At 35.1% G+C, this 20762-nt stretch overlaps 1 protein-coding gene across 1 annotated transcript in view; it reads left to right on the forward strand.

The window, feature by feature from the left end:
- BBS9 (Bardet-Biedl syndrome 9) overlaps positions 1 to 20762 on the forward strand; it is a gene marked incomplete at its 3' end in the record, with an annotated part of 113700 nt that overhangs the window by 48668 nt on the left and 44270 nt on the right. The window contains exons 11-18 of the mRNA XM_009701554.1: positions 341 to 394; positions 1135 to 1237; positions 2190 to 2294; positions 4355 to 4369; positions 6588 to 6728; positions 8855 to 8950; positions 13788 to 13960; positions 16062 to 16214. Of these exons, the coding sequence (XP_009699856.1) occupies positions 341 to 394; positions 1135 to 1237; positions 2190 to 2294; positions 4355 to 4369; positions 6588 to 6728; positions 8855 to 8950; positions 13788 to 13960; positions 16062 to 16214 (840 nt within the window). The remainder of the gene's footprint in view (positions 1 to 340; positions 395 to 1134; positions 1238 to 2189; positions 2295 to 4354; positions 4370 to 6587; positions 6729 to 8854; positions 8951 to 13787; positions 13961 to 16061; positions 16215 to 20762) is intronic.

Here is a 20762-nt window from a genome sequence, read left to right on the forward strand (position 1 = left end):
AAGGTATTTCCAGGATTTAAATAAATATACAGTGGAAAGTAGTGTGCCAAACAAAACAGTTTCAAATATTCATATATACACCAGAGTGTACTAGTTATATACACAACATTCGTGACCTTTTGTTAGCCTTTTTGCAGGCAATTTTGAACAGAGGCTTTACATTTTCAGAAGGAACTCAGAAATTTATTTTGTCTATTTTAATCTGTCATAGGAATGATAAGTCCTTTACTGTTAATTCTGTGTTTACCAATTTGATGCTAGGGAAGTAATATTGCATTCATTGTGTTTGCTCGTTCATGTGTAATACTGAATTTACTCTGTTTTTGTTTTTTCTTCACAGCAAGCCATTGACAGTAAGGTAAAAGCAGAGGCAGTACCATCAGTCACAGTAAAGGTAATGTGCCTAACTCAAACAGTAGCATGCAAATAGTAGTGGCAAATTTTTACAAACCTGCCTCTTTCTGTGTATTTCACTTAGGTCATGAAAATGAGTAAAATTTAAAATGCAATATATACTTAATTCTTTTTCTCCTTAGTATGACAAGGTGTCATTCTAACAAGCCTTCTGCTGAAGGCAGAAAGCGATTGGAGTTTTATTTTTCATAGGCCTATCAAGAAGACACAAAAATACTATTAGGTTGGAAAATACTATTAGGTTGGAATGAAGTTGGTTTTGAAGCTATAAGAGTAATTTTTCCAGCACTTTTCAAAGGGAACAAATGTTTAGTTACATAAAATGTGAAGTTTGTTGTCTTCAGCTGCTTTTTTAGTTGTCAATAAACAAAAATAGACTTTCTTTTTATAAAAGACTTTTATAGCTTTTGCTAGTGAAAAAAATTTTAGAAAATTCTAATTTGGAAACTGACATCATTGTAGTCTGCCATGAGAGTTGCTGCCTGTAACTGATTCTAAATAAAGTGAATGTGTTATTGTGTTCCATTATTGACTGTAAGGAAATAAGAATTGTTCAAGGAAAATACTGGTTTTGAAGTTGAAATTTGAAGTTCTTAAACATTGTTGCTGGATTGCTCTCTGCAGCTTTTTTGTATCTTTTTGCTGGTTATGTTTGTTTTCTGCTATACAGAGATGAATTTGTTGCTTCCTTTAAACACTCCTGTGTGTCACTTGATTTAGATAACAATACAGAGCAGAGTGACTGCCCACAAACCAAGCCTGGCAGTATGTGTACAAGCTCCATTAGCAGTGACCTGTGACCAGTTCGTCTTTGCTGATTTGGGTAAATTATTGTAGTATCATTAACAGCTGTTGTATCATACTACTTTTTCTGAGGATGTTTGAAAGGCACAGTCCAGCCTCCATCGAGTGCATTGTTGCAGATACACTGCAGGTAAAGCAATTACAAATTTGCCTTGCCTGCACTCTGTGGCTTCTAGATACTGCTTCGTGGAGGAAGACAAAGTAGAAAGGGAGGGAATTGCTTCCTTGATTATTGTATGATGCATGACAGGTCAGGAGAGGCAGGCTGGCAGCTTCATGATGGAGAAGGGGAAAAAAAAAATCAGTTACCTGTGATACTTTTGTTGAGGCATTTTGTTTTGCTGGCAATTCTGTCTATGTAGAAATGGCACTACTGAGCTAAAAGCAGGGACAGAAAGCTTGTTTACCTGTAGATAGTCTAGCATACGCTCCCAACTTAGCATCAACTGTTTGGTGATTCTCTAGCCTTTTTCCAATTCTGTTGAGAAGGCTACAGGTGGGAATGCCTTGAAAACTAAGTGGAGCTGATGAGCAGAGAAGTGTGTCCTGCTGGCCTCAGTTGGGGCTGCAGACCATTTCTGCTCTGAAATGTGCAGTAATGGTCCCTGTTGAAACAGGACTTTGACTCCTGCTCTCATCTGAAAGGACGGTGCTTAGGTTTTCTCAACATGTGACAGGAGCAAAGGGCTTTATAAAATATTAAAATTACAATGTAAAACTTAATTTGTTTTGATATTTTCTGTTCAGTGTGCTGAGTTGTTTTATTGGTTATGCTTCAATATAGTTATAAGTTGGAGAGACTAGCTTGCCTTTTACAAATTACAGATTTAAAAAAAAGCGTGTCCAGTGATTTGATAAAAGTGAACTGATGGAAACAACTATCATAGTAGAATATTTCCCAAAGTGCTAGGAAACATGTTGCTTTCATTTGGATGCTCCTATTACTTGATTTAATTTTGTATTGTTTTTAGAACCAGATTCATCTGAAACCGTGGTCCTGTCTGTCTTTTTGAAGGGGGATTGTTCTCCATCAGAACTGGAAGGAAATTGTGTGGTTTCATATGATACACCAACAGGTAAGCCACTGGAGATTTCAAATTGATTTGCTTTTTTGGAGATCTTTTTTTAAACATACTACTTATATATTTTCTTTTGAAATATACTGAGGGCAGTAGTAATTAAAGAAATGTGTATCAGTCTAGTCTTCAATTTTGATATTATGTAGCATCATTAAGTTATAACTGGTCTTACAGAGGTAAAACATATGCTTATGGCTTGGGAAGCAGCTGTATAAGCTTTCCCACCCTGTCCTATCAATTCTGTTCTGTTCTTTAAGGGACCGCTTCTTGGAGTGAGAAGTTAATTATTTTTGACTGTTCAGCCTTCTGGCCTGCCAACAAATGTGACAATAACTGCCTCCTCACAGAGGAGGAGATTTGAATAAGCATTGGGAGTGATTATTCCTCACTTCCCTTTTAACAGTTGAACATACTCATTCTAAACAAATAAACTAACCTAAAGGAATAGCAATTAAGTCCTTCTGTTTTGTAATGCCCTAATGACCCTAGTGGTAGAATATGTAAATTTACCCTGCTATCCATAACTGAAGACTGATTAGCTTAGTTTTCTACACACAGCTTTGTGAATGTGTCAGGCTGAGAAACTGTTTTTAGGCAGGGCTTCCATGTTAAGTTGAATGCAGCATAAACCAGTTTAAGCTGTCTGTTCTTCACTTCTCAGTGCTTGGCTTTGCTCCTGCACCTCCTCCTCGGTTGTGTTCACACAATCAACAGTTATTTCTCAGCCAGATTTGCTGGTCTGGTTCACTGTGCAAACACAGCTGTGCCAGCACAAATGGAAGGGTGACATGGAGTAGACTGGCATCAAAGGAATGCCTGTGGCGTTAGGGCTTCTGTGAAGGGTGCTGGTCCCAAGAACCTTGTCCTGCGTAGACACTTTTATTTAAGCACTTCACATCACTTCTCACTTGAAATGTTGTGTTCATGATCATAATCTAGGCTGTGTGATGATTGAAATGTTTATTTCTAGACAAAACTGAAACTCATGTTTATAAAGAACTTGATTTTACCCTCTTTAGACAAGACTTGCAGATATGTACAGAGGGTGGGAGAGAGAAGGATGCTCCTCCCTTTTTCTTGAGAGCTTGCACCAACAGCTTGTACAACTTCAATCCCTCTGTATTGTGACTCTGCTTATTCCTTGTAAATGAGATGGTGTACCTTCCTAAGTGTCCAACTCTAGGGGTGTGGCTTTAGACAAGTTTTGTGGTACGACTGTATAGGTAGTATACTTAGTATCTTGGATCCTCTGATTTTGAAAGCTTGCTTTTTGTTTTGCTGGTCTTGTTTCTGTGATTTTGCTTTGCAAGACCAGAGTATCGAATGGAATGGGTATTTCTTGCTGGCAAATGAATGGATTATTTCTTTCAGGTGATACTAGTTAAGCTTATGCTTACACTTTAGATATTAGGTTGGATTTTGCAAGTCTTTTTGTTAGGAAAGTAAAGAAATCTTGTATCTGAAGTATGCTTGTTTCTTTACATGCAATTAAATCCCCAGAAGACATGACATCTAACAGAATTAGGAAACTGTACAAGAAATTTTACAAACTACCTTTAATGGTAGAATTTGGAAGACTTCTAAATAAAGGAGCATAATTAAAATCTTGCTAAATTTTTGGGTATTCATTTGAATTGTTAAACTGAGATAATTCTACTCAATTACATACAAATGCTAGTGTTACTTGTGCAAGTCAATCAAATCCTTAAGTGTAATATACTAGTAAACAAAAATTAAGTGTCTTTGACTAAATTTTATCTGAATAAAGACTTTTTTTTCTTTTGTTTAAGATATTCATATTTGTGGCCAAATCAGTCTTCAGTGTATCTCTGTGGGATTCCTACAGCTGAAGGTTAATGAGTCACTCAGTTGGATGGCATTGCACTATTGATGAATGTGGTCTCATGTCTGTTTTTTTGGCTAGTATTGTCTTTATTGTCTACTTAACAAATGTGGCTTAAGTTCTTTAAAACATGTTACTACATTTCCCTTTTAAATTTGAGTAGCATCTTATGTATTCTTTTTTTTCTTTTGTCTCATTGCTGGTTATACCATAGAGCTCAATCCTGAAGGTGAGTGAATGGAAAAAATATAAAGTTTGAATGGTCTTGAGTGACAGCATATGCAGAATAAAGCAGATTTGGAAGAGAGCTGTTATTTTACCTATTATTTCTATAAGTTCTTATTATCCTTAGTTTGAGCCTATGAAGGTGTGAATATGTGACAAAATTGAAAGTAAATGAGGCTTAGACATAAGACAATTATGCATGGGGAAAATAGAAAGTAATAAAGACGTTTCTTGAAGTATATTGCACTTTCTTATATGTAACAGAGGAATTTTGCAAAGTATTAAGTGCCTTGTGCATTGAGATTGAAAATGGAAAACACAATTGTATGTTTTTTACGATATGTTTAGCTGTTTTTTTCAAGTCTCGGCAAGAACTTAGGCAGCTAAATTTCAGCTTTTTTGGTGCAACTTGAACAGCTATTAGGGGCTGTAGCTAATGCTATGCTGTTTGGACTGAGTAGCTCCGAGAATGATGTCACTTAACATCTCTTCATTTCAGTTCCTATTCGCAACATCTTACTCAAGGCTAAAAGACTGCTTTCTAACCAAGAATACCAGCAGTACAAAACTTGGCTGTGATTGTACCTTTTGCAAGTATCATATCTACCGCAATTAAAAGGCAAAATGGGACTGGAAAGTTAGTTTATGTATAGGTAGACTAAAAAGACAGAAGGGTGGTTTTGTGATGCATACATGTGTTGAAAAGATACAGTCCTTGTAGGAGATATTTTAGTAACTTAAATATATATTGAGTACAAACTCCCTCACATTTTGGGGAGGGGAAAAAAGTGGCTTGTCTTGGATTGAGATCCACTGAAAGGGTGTTTTCAGTTTTGCAGTTTTCATAAACAGAAGTTATACATATAGATGTATGTATATTTGAGAATTGTTTTTCAGTATTTAAGCTCTTATGAGCATACTAAGTGAAATAAAAAAGCAGATAACTGTGGTAATAGTTCCCTTCCTTTTCTGGTTTCTGGATATTTCAAGGGACCTTGAGGTACTGTCCAGGAAATAGATGCTTGAACCATCTCAGTAAAATACTACTCTTGGCAAGAATAGCTATCACCATGTGGCAAATTTCTGCTATACAAAGTAATTTTAAAAATTATTAAAAAATAGAGTAAAAAATATAAATAAACTATGTAAAAATAAACGTATATAATTTGAAAGGCTAACATTCTAAAAATGAAGGTTTGGATTTTGAGGTTAATGTTTGAGTTTTGTGGGTTATCTGGGAGAGAATGAGTGATTGTTGCTATGACATTAGTACTAATCTCAATAAGATGAGTACTGGTGCATACAGTGATGTCTGTACCCAGACAAAACAAGGTTTCCCAGTTAGCTGCTTCATCAAAAAATCCTCCTCAAAACCCCCATAATCTGGCTGCGCCAAAGAGCAAGAACTCCATATTTTGTAGCAACTAGCACTTTTACCTTTCACGTAGAACATGCCATTTCTGACATGCCAACAGTTTTAAACAATGTTTATATTTGAGCAAATTTTTGACATGTTCTAATGAACATGTTTTCTAATTGTTAGTGTTGAAACTTCCTCTTTTCTCTTGCAGCGTTCTGATAAAATTACACATGATACTAGATCCCAATACCAAATAGCCAGTTTGTTCTGCAGTTCTGTTTTATTACGATGCAATGAGTTGAAAAATAGAATTTAATACACCTTTGGGTAATAATATCTATTAGATACTTTTTTCTAAGCTGCAGACCTCTGACACATGATATAAAGGTCGTATAGATGTTACTTAAGAGTATAAAAAAAAGGAGTAAATGTGTTAAAATAAATTTAGTTTGTGATATTCCTGATGAAAACATACGTTTCAATTTTGTGTTAAAAGCATCTGGAGTAATCACACAGCTTTAACATCTAAGTTAAAGTAGAATCGTTTGTCTAGAGCATTAAATAAAGTGTTGATCTTCATTGCATGTTAATTGGTATAAATACAGGAATGCAGTGATTTTGGCTAGTGACTCTTGCTTTCCTATTTGGTTGCAAATGTTAGCTTAAAAGTAATTAAAAGTATTCAAATTTAAAGCTGTTTTAGGTGGAAAACTTAACAAAATATGAGAATTTTTACATAGTATTTGTTTTAATGTATCACATCCTTAATCACATTGGAAATATCTTGTTATATGTTTTTGAGGACAGCAGTATGAAGTATAGTATGGATATGAAAGATGAATCTGTGTTCTTTCATTTTTAGGAATACCAAAAGTTGCCCAGTGTAACTTCAGGCTGCCTTTGCGGTTAGTTTGCTTTCCAGCTCAACCTTCAAAAGCAGCAAACCACAAGCTAACTATTGATACCAATAAACCTCCTGTCAGTTTTCTCACCATTTTTCCAGGTAGGTTTTTAAATATGTCTATAATAGGAAATGTGTTAAACTCCAACAAGAATTGTTTGTCCATGTGAAGTAATGAGGTAATTAACACAGCTAATGTTAGAATGTTTAAAAAGTGTATTTTGAAAGAAGTTATGGCATAATATTTCAGTAATAATCCCCCTGGGCTAGTGTATCTGTCTCTGGTCAAACAGCAGATGTCTTTACACAGTGGGCATGATATAGATCTAATTTTTATGTATTGAGAAAATCATTTTACATAAAATTGCATCAGTGGAAAACATGGGCATTCATTTTAAAAAAGATAAGCAGAGCAAAGCAGAAGTGGTAAATGTTGTATGTAAGGGGTACAGTTGCTTTGCAGGAAGATCTGTGGAGTTCTTCAGATAGCAGACTGGAGCTGATCTTACTTAATTTCATTAGCCTTCTTGGACCGAAAAAGAAGACATGTACTTAGTGATATTTTCTGATGCGCAAACCTGAGCTATGTTTTATATTCAGGAAAATATTAAAATCATATAGGAGGAGTTCGGTGCCATTTAGGACTGGAAAAAGAAGAATGAAATTGAGTACTATAAAGTGTAATGTTATGAAAATAATTTCTACTGTAATTATGTGCTTGTAATTTGGAAGAGATAGAGGAAGTGGAAGTTACCACAAGAATACTCTGTGGTACAATATGGTACAATCATAAGCAAACAAATAAGAACTGAGGATACATTAGACAATGTTTTCACGTGGGAAACTAGTATCATGTTACTACACAGTGGCACACTTGAGTGCTGCTTGCTGACATTAAATAAAAATTCAAACTCAAAAATGTAGAAAGACTGAACATTACTGAAGGATTTGAAGAGGAGAATTAAAAGAAAGTGACTCATTTGTCTTAAAACACAGACAAATAGGGAATACGGTTGCCTTCATTAAATATTTTGTGGCTGTATCATGGATCTAGATGATCATATTAGCACAAGAAGAGATGAATAAACAGGGCTTATAAAGTGATTGTGAATAAGTTGCAGAACTTGAAAGGACTAAGGTTCTGGAACAGTTTTCTGAGTGCTGTATGGGCCAACAATTTTAATATAATGTTAAGGTGGAGCTGCATCTCTTTTTGAAAAGCTTATATAGTACATTTGTCTGAGATCAATGGAGTAAGCATGCTTAGGTTTTTTGGTAGCATGATTTTCGTTACTTTGAGGGTAAATACACCTTTTCTCTCTAATGGGTGTGCTGTGTGATACTTGAAATGGAGAAACTTTTTTCAGAGGTCTATGTTTTGAGGTTTTAATCATAGGCTTCCATTATGGCTAAACAATGCTTTCAAAATAGAGCATTATATTTTTAACCTAGGGATGCATTATTGAAAATATAACACAAAGCATAGGCTAAATGTGTTCCAGAAGAAGGCATTAAAGTCTTCTGATTTCTGTACATCCCATTTTCAGTGATTGGGGTGGGGCAAGCCTGCTGTTTATGATGTGATCTCTGAAGGAACTTTGGATTCTTAGCGTACTTAATTATATCTCTTCTACTACCTGTTTTGCCTTATTTTTAGGGGAAGGTTGGGAGGAGAGGGGACATGGAGTAGTTTTTAAAATACAGTACTCTGAGTGAGCCTTTTAACCTGATATGATCCGCTACATGGAATGAAGAGGAAAGGCAGGCATGCACAGACTTCGGAGTAGCTAGGTGTTTGTTGTGCTCTCTGCTGAAAGCTGAAAAGAGAGCATGCTTAAACATTTTCGTGATAATTTCCACAATTTTTACGTAAATATCTGAATTAAAGGTGACCTTGCATCTGGTAAAAGGTGATAGTCTTTGGGCTGTACACTAATCACAATTCTTTTTAGATGGTGCAGACTGAACCTCTGAGAAATCTACCTTTTGTTTCCAGGATGGGGAAGAAGAGCAGTATGTGGCTCAGCTTACACCTGTGAGTGAAGGGAGGGTATACCCAACTACTGCTGATGTTCTTTACTTCTGAGCCCTAAAAAGCAGAGCAGTCTCATTCGGATTGCCTTTCCTAAATTCCTCATGCAAAGGTTGATATGGTCGTGGCTGTGGCTTGAGGTTTCTTGAATACCCGTATTGCATTATAGAAAACTATATTTAACTTTCTCTTTCAGACTTTGTTGATCCGTCTGAGGATGACCAGGCGAATGTTCTAGGATTTCAGTTTTTAGATGGTTCAAAAATTACTCTTCTTGCTTCGAAAACATCACGTAAGTGTTATTGCTATTAATGTAAAAGAGGTCTGATCATCAGTTAATATATGTACAAAATGAGAATGTGGATCATGCAAAGGAGGATAATCACTGTGTCAGAATTAACAGATGAATTTCAAAGTGTTAACTGGCTGTTTCTTATCCCCTCTCAAGTATCTAATTATGTTACTAGGGAAGGCATGAAATTTTAAAACAAAACAAAATCATACTCAGAATATAGTACCCTACAATGACAATTCTCTGAAGAAACTAGATTTTCTTCAAGTTTTTAGCAATGTTTTTATTAATGAATTAATGCTGTCGTCATAATGGGGAAAACCCCTCTTTTCATCAAAGGTATTTCAACACCTGTGTTTGGAAATAGTCATCTACTGGAATTTTTGAAAGGGATTAAAAAGCAGGTTTCTAACTCTCCACTGACTTTCAGTAGTCCTTGACTTTAATTAGACACAGACCCTACTCTACTTGCTTTTCTACATCTTGTTAAATGCTTGTCTCTATCTTTAGATGCCTGTATATCTTTATAGGATTATGGATTCAATATCCTTCCTATTATACTTGCAGAATATATGAACGTGCATGTAGATATGCTGTTACCTGGTCCAGTGTCTCTTGTATAGGGCAGTTTGTGAATGAAGTAGTCATATTCCAACCACCTGTGAGTTTGTGCTCTTTAAAAAAGATTGGCTCTCTCCATTTTGGAGAGTTTATGGTCTTGTCCTGTACAACTTCTCAAGTTGCTAAATTCTTTCTTGGCATGTACATTGGAACCAAATCAGTTCAATTGTTTAGCATTTTCCATGCCAGCAGAGCACAAAGTCTTCATTTAGTTCAGCAGACTAACAAGTAGAAAAGCTAGAATACCTATTGCGCATTGCAGAGAGTTCAAACGGAACACTGCGTGAATGCTTTATGAAAACTGTTTTGAGTGAGGAATCAGAATCTAGTTTGTTGATGTGAAATTCTTTTGACAGAAAAATAATCTGCCTCACTTTTAAAAAAAAATCAGTATTCATGATGGGGTATATAAATACTGGTGGTGTCAGCTGTGAGCTATGAGATAATATTTAATACCTTTTCTAATGTAATCAAATGTGTTAAAAACAGAGACCATCTGGAGAGTAACTTCCATTGTACCAAGAATCACTTTATATTTCTAATGTTCAAATCCATTTGTATTGGTTTATGCATTTAAAAAAAATCAGTATTCATGATGGGATATATAAATACTGGTGGTGTCAGCTATGAGCTATGAGATAATATTTAATACCTTTTCTAATGTAATCAAATGTGTTAAAAACAGACCATCTGGAGAGTAACTTTCATTGTACCAAGAATCACTTTATATTTCTAATGTTCAAATCCATTTGTATTGGTTTATGCATTATTTGCATGCTATTATTGTTTGTTTAAAATATTTGTTTAAATAGTAGAACTTAAACAGTTTTAACTAACTAGACATGCAATGATAGTTTCTAAAAACTAAAGAATTTAAAGGATTTATAAATAACTATGTTTTTCTGGATTACAATTTAAATCTTTCATTTGGACTTTGTTTTGTGTAGCTGCTAAATCTGATACTGTGTAAGGGACAAATTTGTGTCTATGTAATGAATGTATTTTAACTTCTAGTGAGGCTATAACTTTTAATTCTCCCACCCCAAACACTCCAGCTTTTCCTCTCAGGTTTGTTTATTCACTAGCTAGGAATGACGCTTGCAGTCTTACTATAAACTTTCCCACACTGCTTTACTTGTGAAGTTCACTTTACAAAGGAGATTCAAAATATCTGTTTCTCTTAGCATGACTACTCATTTCTTGTGTCTGGGAATCCTTACTTTAGAAAACAAATGAGTTGTTTCATGCCACTTATGTTAGCAGCCTGTTTCCAGCATCTACTTCATTCGTTGGATTGGGTTGGTTAGAGAATTTCTTAGGGGGGGCTTGCTTATTTGAAATGTTACCTAAGTAAAACTTCAAAAAAAAAAATTTGTAAAAAATCTGATACTCAAGTGTAATTCAGAATATTTTTGACCAGAAACTATCCCTTATGCAAAAGCATTTTTTTGTAGAATTTCATGATACTAAAACGATTGTGCTTGAGTGGACAGATCTTCTATGGAACTGATGAATGCAGATGAAATTATGTATTTGGGAAGTCCTTATTCTACTATGTAATTTAACACTGAGTTTATACTTTGTAAAAGTGCTTATGCAACATTATCATTGTGGAAATATTCTTCAAAAAGAAAATTGTATCTGTAGATAAATAGTGACTAGAAATTCATTGGGACTTGATCAATCCTCATTTCTGGTTTTCCATGAAAAGTTAATCTTGGACAATGGAAGAAGGTTATCTTTTTCCATATCCCTTATCAAATGGGCCTTAAGTTCTGAATGGGAAGAACTGTATGTAGGAATGAAAGTCTCCAGGTTCAGCTGGGTTTCACTGCTGAAGCTACAAATCTGTTTTCATATTTGTTTTTGATCGTATTAGCTAATCCATTTTGAACAGTGTAGTAATCGAAGATGCTACTTTGGCGGCCTGTTGAGTGATGCAAAGAAGCCCAGCCTGAACTTCATTTTGACAGTTAATATACATTAAAAAGAAGCTTTCCCCATGTAGATTAAGGTTTTAAGTTTTTTTTGCTAAAATTTTTTAAAACTATCTTTTAATCAAAGTGTAAAGAAGACTTGACTGCTAATTGTGGCTGAATTTTTTTCTGCTGGTGTGGGCTTCCTTGCCGAGAAGTGAACTGAATCTTTTAGACTTCCTTCAGATAACCTACTGACAGGGCAACCATTCTTAATGCAGGTTGTGCTAGATGGACAACCTGTTGTAGTGTTAAAAGCCTTTGTAACTGATGTAACCTATTAGTGCTCCTCAGTCTCCTGCTTTTCTGTTTGAGAATTTTCTGAAAATCTATTGTAATTTTCTGTAACAGAGCTTATTTTAACAAAAAGCTGACACGAGTTGGTTAACTATTATAAAAGCACAGGATGAGCAGAAGCGCAGTTATTTCTTTTTTTATTGTATTTCTGTTCAAAGCATGTTTTTAGTACAACTGAAGATTCTCAATTTCATACGGTTTTTAAATCTAATTTGTCTTTTTTGAGAGCTGGAAGATCGTGTAAAGCAAATGACTGCATTGCTTTCTGCTCAGGCCATGGTAAAATTAGATTGTGTTTGTATTGACCAACAAACAATGTATGGAAATGAAATATGCATTTTGGAGGAAATTAGTTTTATCCATTTTAAACCATTAATGTATTAGATATGTCAATTATAAATGGAATGACTGTTGGTTTGGCTTGAAAACATCTGAGCTAATTTCTCTCAAGGAAAAATCACTTAAGACAAAGTATGATGATATGTCCAGCTAAGCCCAGCCATTACATTGTGAGTGTTTAAAAAATGGATATTAGGTTGAATGTTATCTTTAGCAGATGGTGTTCTTTTCTTTAACAGGCATGTTTTTAAATAAAACTTGCTGCTTTCCTGTTACGCTGTAAACAGAATTTGTCATTCTCTATTCAGTGAAATACGTATCCTGGGAATGATGCCAGTGGTAATGTCAAACAATCTTGAATTACTAATGTTGAGAAAATTTTAAATAAGTACATTTGAGTTCTAAAGAATTCCGGTTAATTTGATTTACTGTGAACCTTGTTAACAAGGGCAAAAAAAGAACTATTTTGGATCAGACACCAGCAACTCTTTTCCTCATAGCTGCATTTCTATCTGTCCTTTTGGATAAGGTATTGGTAGATGAGTAATGAAAAGAAAGAAGGAACTGTTTGAAACTGTTTATCTGGAGGAAAAAAAAAATAATTACAATGCTGCTATGATTTTCCACAATGTTTTCCTCTCAACATTTAGTTAATTCTGATTTCCTGGAAACTAAAGAGAGGATTATACAAATGTGGACTAGAAACAACAGAAATAAATCTCATCCCACTAGCTTGATAATTTGAAATTCAATACAATGTGGTAAGTTAAATGAGTTACCTGGGACAGATAACACTGGCTAACAGGATTTGTTTTTTTCACTTCAGTTTATATTAACACTTTCACTTATACACTAAGCCATTTTTACAAAGCCATAGTGTGTAGATGGATAAAAATCACCTTCTACTAATACTAGCTGTATCTAGAGTGAAGCATAGCACTATCAAAACTGAATATTGTTGTATATGACTAGAGTAATACTTTTCCTACTAGAAGATATCCTAGGAAGTGGAGATGTAATAAAATTATATTGAGTGTAATATCTAAGAACTCAGTAACTGTTTCCAAAAGACATTCAAGATTTTAGGTAGATTGGAGTTGGTTTGTTACCACTGTTATCAGATGCTTAGGATGCTGTGCTTCTGTCATGATCCAAAGTGAATTGAGCCCGGTTCTGCCTCCAACCCTCAGAAAAGCTCACTAAGGTGGTGTTATGGCAGAGAATTGCAGACAGCCTATTACCGTGATTTACTATTATCCAGTAATTCTCTTGTTTCCTTATTATGGTAGTTCTTCATAGCTTTTTGTTCTTCATGAACATGCCCGTACCCTGAAGTAAGTAGTTCTGAAGCTGTAAATACTTCCATTTGCTGCTACAAATTTGCCTGTTAAAGTTAGGATAAAAGAGAAAGTATTTAGGACTGACATCAATAAAATGCAAGTATTTCTTTAACACTAGTGAGCAAACACCTTTTATAAAAATCTCATATAGACTTTGGATACAGTTGGCAAGTTAAATTTGTGTGTTATCTAAACTGTTGTACAGTGAATGAATATGACTTAAATGTGTGTTTATTAGTCTTGTATTTGTTCTCACTTTCAAAGAACGATATAGGATCCAGAGCGATCAGTTAGAAGACCTTTGGCTGATAACAAAAGAACTCACACTTCGACTCGAAGAACATTTCAAGAAGCAAAACTGCAAAGATTTTGCGTGTACCTTTTCTGGTTCGATTCCCCTGCAAGAATATTTTGAACTAATTGACCAACATTTTGAGGTATGTTACGTGTGTGAATTGTTAACATTCTGCTAGTTTAAAAATTGTATGTTAGTGCGATGATTAATCGGATTATAACTATAACTATCACAGGCATTGGTGTTCAGAAAATAGAAAGTTGCCTCTAAGATACTGATGAAAAATGTTGTCTTTTAGTTTTTAACATATGGAGTATGTCTTGCCTCTGCAGTCAGTCCTTGTGATTAGCAGAGCACAAGTAGCTAGTGTGTAGTCTGCAAATGATACAAGTTGTGGTACTAGTACTTGCTCTTCTGCTCAGTGTCTGTACAGAAGCCATGAGTTCATCATTCATTAACGTTATGTTAATTGTAAAGTTGTCCTTAGCTTAGGCTATTTTACTCTTCTGTAATAATGAAGCCATGACCTTTTTTTCTGAATCATCCTGGTAATTGTATAAAAGTCCCTTCAGATTTATAAAAACTGACTGCCCTTGTAGAAGTAGCATTGGAGCCTCAAGGAAGTTTACCAGACCAGATATAAAATAAACATAATTACTTTTTCCTGTTTGGTTATGCAGATGACAATGAAGAATCTCCAGTAGTTCAGCTAGCTTGTAGAAATAGCTAATCAAATATATGCACTCCTTCCCCCTTCATCCTGCCTTTCCAGTAAAAAAAACAGAATAGCTATTTGAAAATTTCTATTAAACTCATGTAAAGGACAAAAACAGCAACATGTGTATGTAAGAGTGAGAAATACTATTGGATGTTCTTTCATTCTGCCAGATTTTCTGTGAGGTGGAGCCGTCACCACACAGAAAGATGGAAGTTGTAGTTGGGATTCTCTGGGATTTTTTTAAGGAGTCAGCCTAGATCCAGCTCTATCTCTCAAGCTCATGAGGACTTCGTCTGTTAGTCTTTCAACTAAAAAGTTTGGTTTTGTGACAGGTATTGTAGAAATACCTTAAACATAGGCCTCAATAGATTGTATCACAAGCTTAAATACTTTGAAGTTTGAAATACAGATGTGATTGCTAGAATACTGAGGATCTAATTATGTTGCAGCTAGCTATTTTGAAGTTTCTGAAACTTTACAATAATCTGATCTAAAAAGTATCAAATGATCTATCAAGGAAGGGGATCCTAATGCTCCCATCCCTGATAGTTTCAGCACATTCTTTTTTGGCAAGCTTGGGAGAATATTACCTGAGATGTCCCTTTTTCCCTCCCACTTCTAGAAAAGCTGCATAGTGTTTCTTTTTCTCTTAGCTTCCCTGAACTGTCCTTCATAATCGTGTACTGACAGAATGGTACATTTGCTTATTTTGAAATGTAATCTGTTTTCTAAATCTAGGAAACTTAATTTTCTGCTCATTTGGGGGCACTTTAAAATGGACACGTGTCATAATGCTCACATCTGGAAAGCTGTGTGTCTTAGTTTCTCCTGATGACTTCTGCTAGTTACAGTATGTCAGTGGTACAGAGGAGTCCCAGCTTTTTTGAAAGACTCATCTTTAGTGATTTTTTTGAGGCATGTACTAGAAAATAGTATGATGGTTATAAGATAAAATAAGAATTCTTATTATCTAGACATTTGATGTACAACATTCAAAGTTTTGTGAACGCTTCAAGAAAGCTTGTTGCTATAGATAGCTGATCAGTATATATAAAAGGAATAAAGATTTCACTTCAGAAAGACACTCATTCAAACAGCGTGGAATTTAGTACTTCTATTCATGCTTAAGGGAATAGCCATTTACTTTCTACTGCAATGAATATCAAGTCCAATACACTGTGTGTACGTGTCATAAAGAGCACACCAAAGCAAGAAGAAGCCTTGAGATCCTGGTGGTGAAATTCCACTCCTGTTGTTGTTAGGCTTCCTGATGAGATTTTTATACATTTTCACAGATTTTTGTGGATGTTGATTAGTTTTGATTTCAGTGGCAAAAGATAATTCTTGGACATGTTAATAAGCTTCACAACAAGTGTAAAATATGAAACTGGTATAAATGACATTATTGTGTTTGAATAATGCACACTCTCCCAAGAATTTTCTTATCATTCTCCCATTTCATTTGGAATGTGTATACATAATGTGTATGACTCAACCTGAATTCTTGAAAACCCTTTAATTGCAGCTACGTTTGAATGCTGGAAAATTTCAGGAGCTGTTATCTGAAAGGGCTGTACAGTTTCGAGCTATTGAGCGGCGATTACTGACACGATTCAAAGACAAAACTCCTGCTCCTCTCCAACATCTGGACACCTTGCTAGAAGGAACATTCAGAGAGGTCAGTACAGTTTGATTATGAGCCTAACCTTTCTTTATGTTGTTGGTAAAACTTAGCTTAAAGCATATAAGCTATGCTTTCCTGGTTACATTTACTATCCAAGAGACCAGGAAGCAGTAGTTTGTTTAACCTAATATTCCCTGTAACTTTCCAGATGATTTGCAATAGTTTTATTTAATCTGCGACCACAAAATCTTTACTCCTGGGTCACAGCAGCTTGACAGCACATCATTCTTTCCTGACTGATGTTGATAGTGTAAATATTTTATAGTTCATGTGAAAATATTTTATAGTTCATGGCTTATGTAAATATTTTATGGCACGCTGTAAACTGGTGGAATGGTTTGGCTGGTGTAACATTCACAACAAAATTGTCTGAGGCTGTCCATGTCCTTCCTTGTGGGGCTTTTATGTTCTAATCATTTCAGAATGTGATAGCTACAAAAGGACAATGTTTAAAAAAATTTATTCGTAAACCATCCCCATACTTGGAAGTACACATGAATAAAAGAATTTTTTTTCCTTTCCTACTCAGCCCTGCACTGCTTTAGAATAACCCTTGTTTCATAAGATGTCTCCTTTGTTAAGAAGTTACTTCATGCATTTTGTGCTTTCCTGTTGGAGAATCTGATGCCTTGTTAGAGAAGCTGAGTCACAATTAGATTCCTTGCCAGAAAAAAGACTTGCCTTTATGTGCTGCTGTATATCACAACAATTAAAAACCAAAGATGTTAAGGGAAAATATTTTTCTTTACTGTTTGCTCTAAGAAAACATTTCTCTGGATTGGGGAGAACTGCCGCTGCATGCATGATTATGCATGACTCAGATTTGCCTTTATTTCAGTCTTTCCTGTGAATGAGTTAACTATGAGATGATGTAAGTTTGAAAGTGGGGGTTTTCTGGTTACTCTAAGAAATACTAGGTATTGTTATGATAGATGGATGATTCTTTGACACTTTGAAATGGCATGACTAAATAAGCTGTAAAGATGAACAAAAGTGAGTCTTTTGTTTCTGCTTTTGCTGTGTAGAACTGTAGCCTTTAAACTTAAAAGCAAATGGGATGTGCTTGACAGTTTTCTTATGCAGTTGAATTGAAAGGTGAGTTCTGAGAAAATGACGAAAATCAGGTAGCTGAAATAGATGCGTATTGCAGAAGTTTATTTTATAAGGTCCTTCAAACCAAAATTAGGTGGGTGCTTTTCATAACAATTACTGTTGTAAGCTTTTTAAATTAGAATTAGTATAGTTGAAAGGAGAATGAGGAAAAAGATTTCTTTCCAGAGGAGAAATGCTTACGTTTTTCCACATTTGTTAAAACTTTGTTTTAGGAGAGCTCCATGTTTCTTGGTAGACTTCCTTTGTCATTTTCTTTTGTTCCTGTGTGTCCTGGTGTGACATCAGGACAGGGTGAATCCCCTTGCCACAAAGAAATGTTGGTATTGTTTAATATAAACAAAAGTGTAGTAAAACAGTATTTACCACAGAGACCCCACGATTGCATATGTTGTTTAGAAAGTGGGAGCTGTGATAGGATTTGACATTGTCACTTTGTCATGTTGGTGAAGTGAAATTGCTTGGTGATGCATTTCTCATATTAGAAAAGATCTTGTTTTCTTTAGTTCAGTATCATCTTCTGTCTTTATTTGAACAAGTATATCTAATGCAGATAGTTGAAGTATTCAAAATATGGTACATGTGTTTTCAATAAAGGAGTAATGAGACTGGATAAATATGAATGGTATAAAGTCTCACTCCAAAAATTCTTTTTAAGCATGTAGCCCTTTTGACTTTGGAATTAATATGATTGTATATTTGAGAGTACTGCTTTTCTGAAGAATTGTTCAAACAAGTTGTCTATACTTTACTCTTTACTATACAGACTCAACACTCTCTGAGCACCAGGGTTGTGTTTAGTAGTTTTCCTAATGCAGAACGCGTTCAATGAAGAATGATGATCCATACCACATAGACTCTTGGTGGAATGACTCTTATTTGCTTCAGTGGAATTTGGATTGAACGTTGAGTAAGTGATGTCAGAGTTTTAGGGGGTTTTCTAATAAAATAGATATAATAAATCTCATAATATAGTACTCCGTTAGGAAAGAAATTGATGTGTAATCTCTTATCATTGTCTGAGGATCTCATCTCTTCCCTTATGCTGGATATTTTTACAACGGGAAAAGAAAAATTTGCATTGTTTTATCCCCTCATTTTTTAGCAAAGTACTTTTTATGTACAAATAAAGGGTTTGTTACTTTTTACATTGGGTTTTGCAGTCAGAAGGGAAATGCATATGTTTTGGTTTTATAGTGTGTTCCAAACCTTTTCATCTACAACAGGAAGGAGTTTCCAGTTAGTATAAGTATGTGATTTTATTATTCTTTTTAACCCAGAATCTCCAGGGCTTGGACTCTGAGTTACGTTCTTAATAGAATAACTATTAAGCTGAAACTTTTTAAAATTGAAGCTATAATACTATTACCTCTCCAAATCCACAGGGATATAAAGGTCCCTCTTACTGCTTCCATTATTTCCTTGCATCAGAACAGTTACACATCAGATACATAACCTTTGTGTGAACAGCCTTTTAAATACAAATCAAATAATGGTGAATATTCAACTCATCATTTCATTGCCTAGGTGTGTACATACCTGCTTTAAACTTATTCTGTACATTTCTTTGCCCACCTGCAAATTTGAGCATTTGATGCTCTGATTAAAAGCATTTCTGTTTATGAACTAAATTTTTCTATTAGTCTTTGTACAGTACCACCAAGGCTGGATGTATTTAGTGCTACAATAAAACTTACTAATGGGTTTATTATAAGGAAACTTTAGCCTTTTTATCTTCACAATGACGGAGAAACATATAGGTGGGCATCAGTGTGTGCAATAAAACCAAAAGCAAGCTTTTCATCATAGTCCTGTTTAAAATTTTCTTCTAGAACTTGTCTTTCTGCAGTACTATTATAAGTCTAAATTTGAGTAACTGCTAAAAAACAATTAACGAATAGTGACATCAGGTGTTTCATTTTGGAAGGAAAAGAAAAGCTGTTGTATGTAGTAGCCTTGTATATTAGAAAAAGGAGGTATTCTTGTGATGTTTAGGAGAGATTTGTAGGAAGGTGCTGTGAAAATAATGGAAAAATCAGTCTATTCGTATGCCTGTGAATTAATTTCTTGATCACTGGTTAAAAAAATTACCAATGCAATTGGACATGCTGCTAGCTCTTGTTCTAAGAAAGGAATTTAATTACATAAATTTAAAACCAATTGAACAGCAGTTGAAATTGCATAAATGTTTTGTAGTTTAAAGGACTTCAAATACAAAATGAGATTGCAGCGAATTTTATGGTGGCTGTTGTAAACAGCATGTACTTTGTATAATGCTCACCTACTAGAGACATGTTGTTGCTTCAGTGTAACTTAATGATTTTTAATGTCTACAGTGTGTTTTCTGTCAATTAAAAAAAATTCATAATTTGGCAGTAGCTGCAGATCCTTGCCCTGGAATTATAATTTTCATGCGTTGACTCTTGACATACATTATATGGGTTTCCAGGTACAAGCTGGAATTAACAAGTGTCATAAAAATTAGGTGGTTCAATTTCTTATTTCAACCCACATGGATTTTATCGTAGTGAATCTAAGCAATACTAGCTCTGTCTAGTTGTAAGCTGTGTTTAATCCTGTAACTGTGTTTAGAAGACCACTGCAGTTACTTTCTTCTAGGGAAAAGGATTTGAAAGGTGGGGGAGAGTTCTCCTAGAGCCCTAACTGTTGCTTAAACCATTTTAAGTACTTAAAACATGAATCTAAGACAAGATTGAACAGTTCACGCTTACAAAAAATGTAATGACAAATCAATTGCTTTTACCTTGTGTTGTGTTACAATAAAAGGTGGTAAAATTAAGACAGATCATGAAGCAAACAGATTTGTTCTATATCACTCCACTTCCATCATATGTAGTAAGCATAGCTCCCTTCCCATTCTTTGATACTGCTGTTGCACAGTACCTCCAGATTCCTGATGTTCTGAGGCTTCTTCATCCCCACCCTGTAAAACCACTCACTTGTGCTGTCTAGTGCTGACATCTCAACCCGTACCCATGGCCCCAGCACCTGCCCTGTCAGTTGCTTGTTTGTGCCCTCTCAAGCCAGCGCACTCATGCTGACTGGCAGTAGCCACCTAACCAGACAAGATGGATGATGTCCCCTGTCTCAGTAGAAGTACTAATAGTGTCTCTCCCCTCCCAGTCTGCTAAATTAAAAAAACATATAGAGGAACTTAATGATTTCCGGATCTTCATGTCACTAAAATTTAGTGTGGTCATTGGAAATGACAGTTACTAGGAATGGACCGACAGAACAAGTCTGGCATAAATGGTCAGCACAGTTGCGTAGCCTTAGACATCTAGGCTTGACAACTACGTATTCTACAACAGTGGGTCTTTATTTTTGATTGGTGATATGTTTTAGCTTTTCTTCCTTTAAGGTACTTTACAAATTTGAGGACGTCCTGTCATTAGTAAGAGGATCTAACAT

Source organism: Cariama cristata, unplaced genomic scaffold, assembly GCF_000690535.1.
Source record: "Cariama cristata isolate BGI_N322 unplaced genomic scaffold, ASM69053v1 scaffold5526, whole genome shotgun sequence".
Lineage (NCBI taxonomy): Eukaryota > Metazoa > Chordata > Aves > Cariamiformes > Cariamidae > Cariama > Cariama cristata.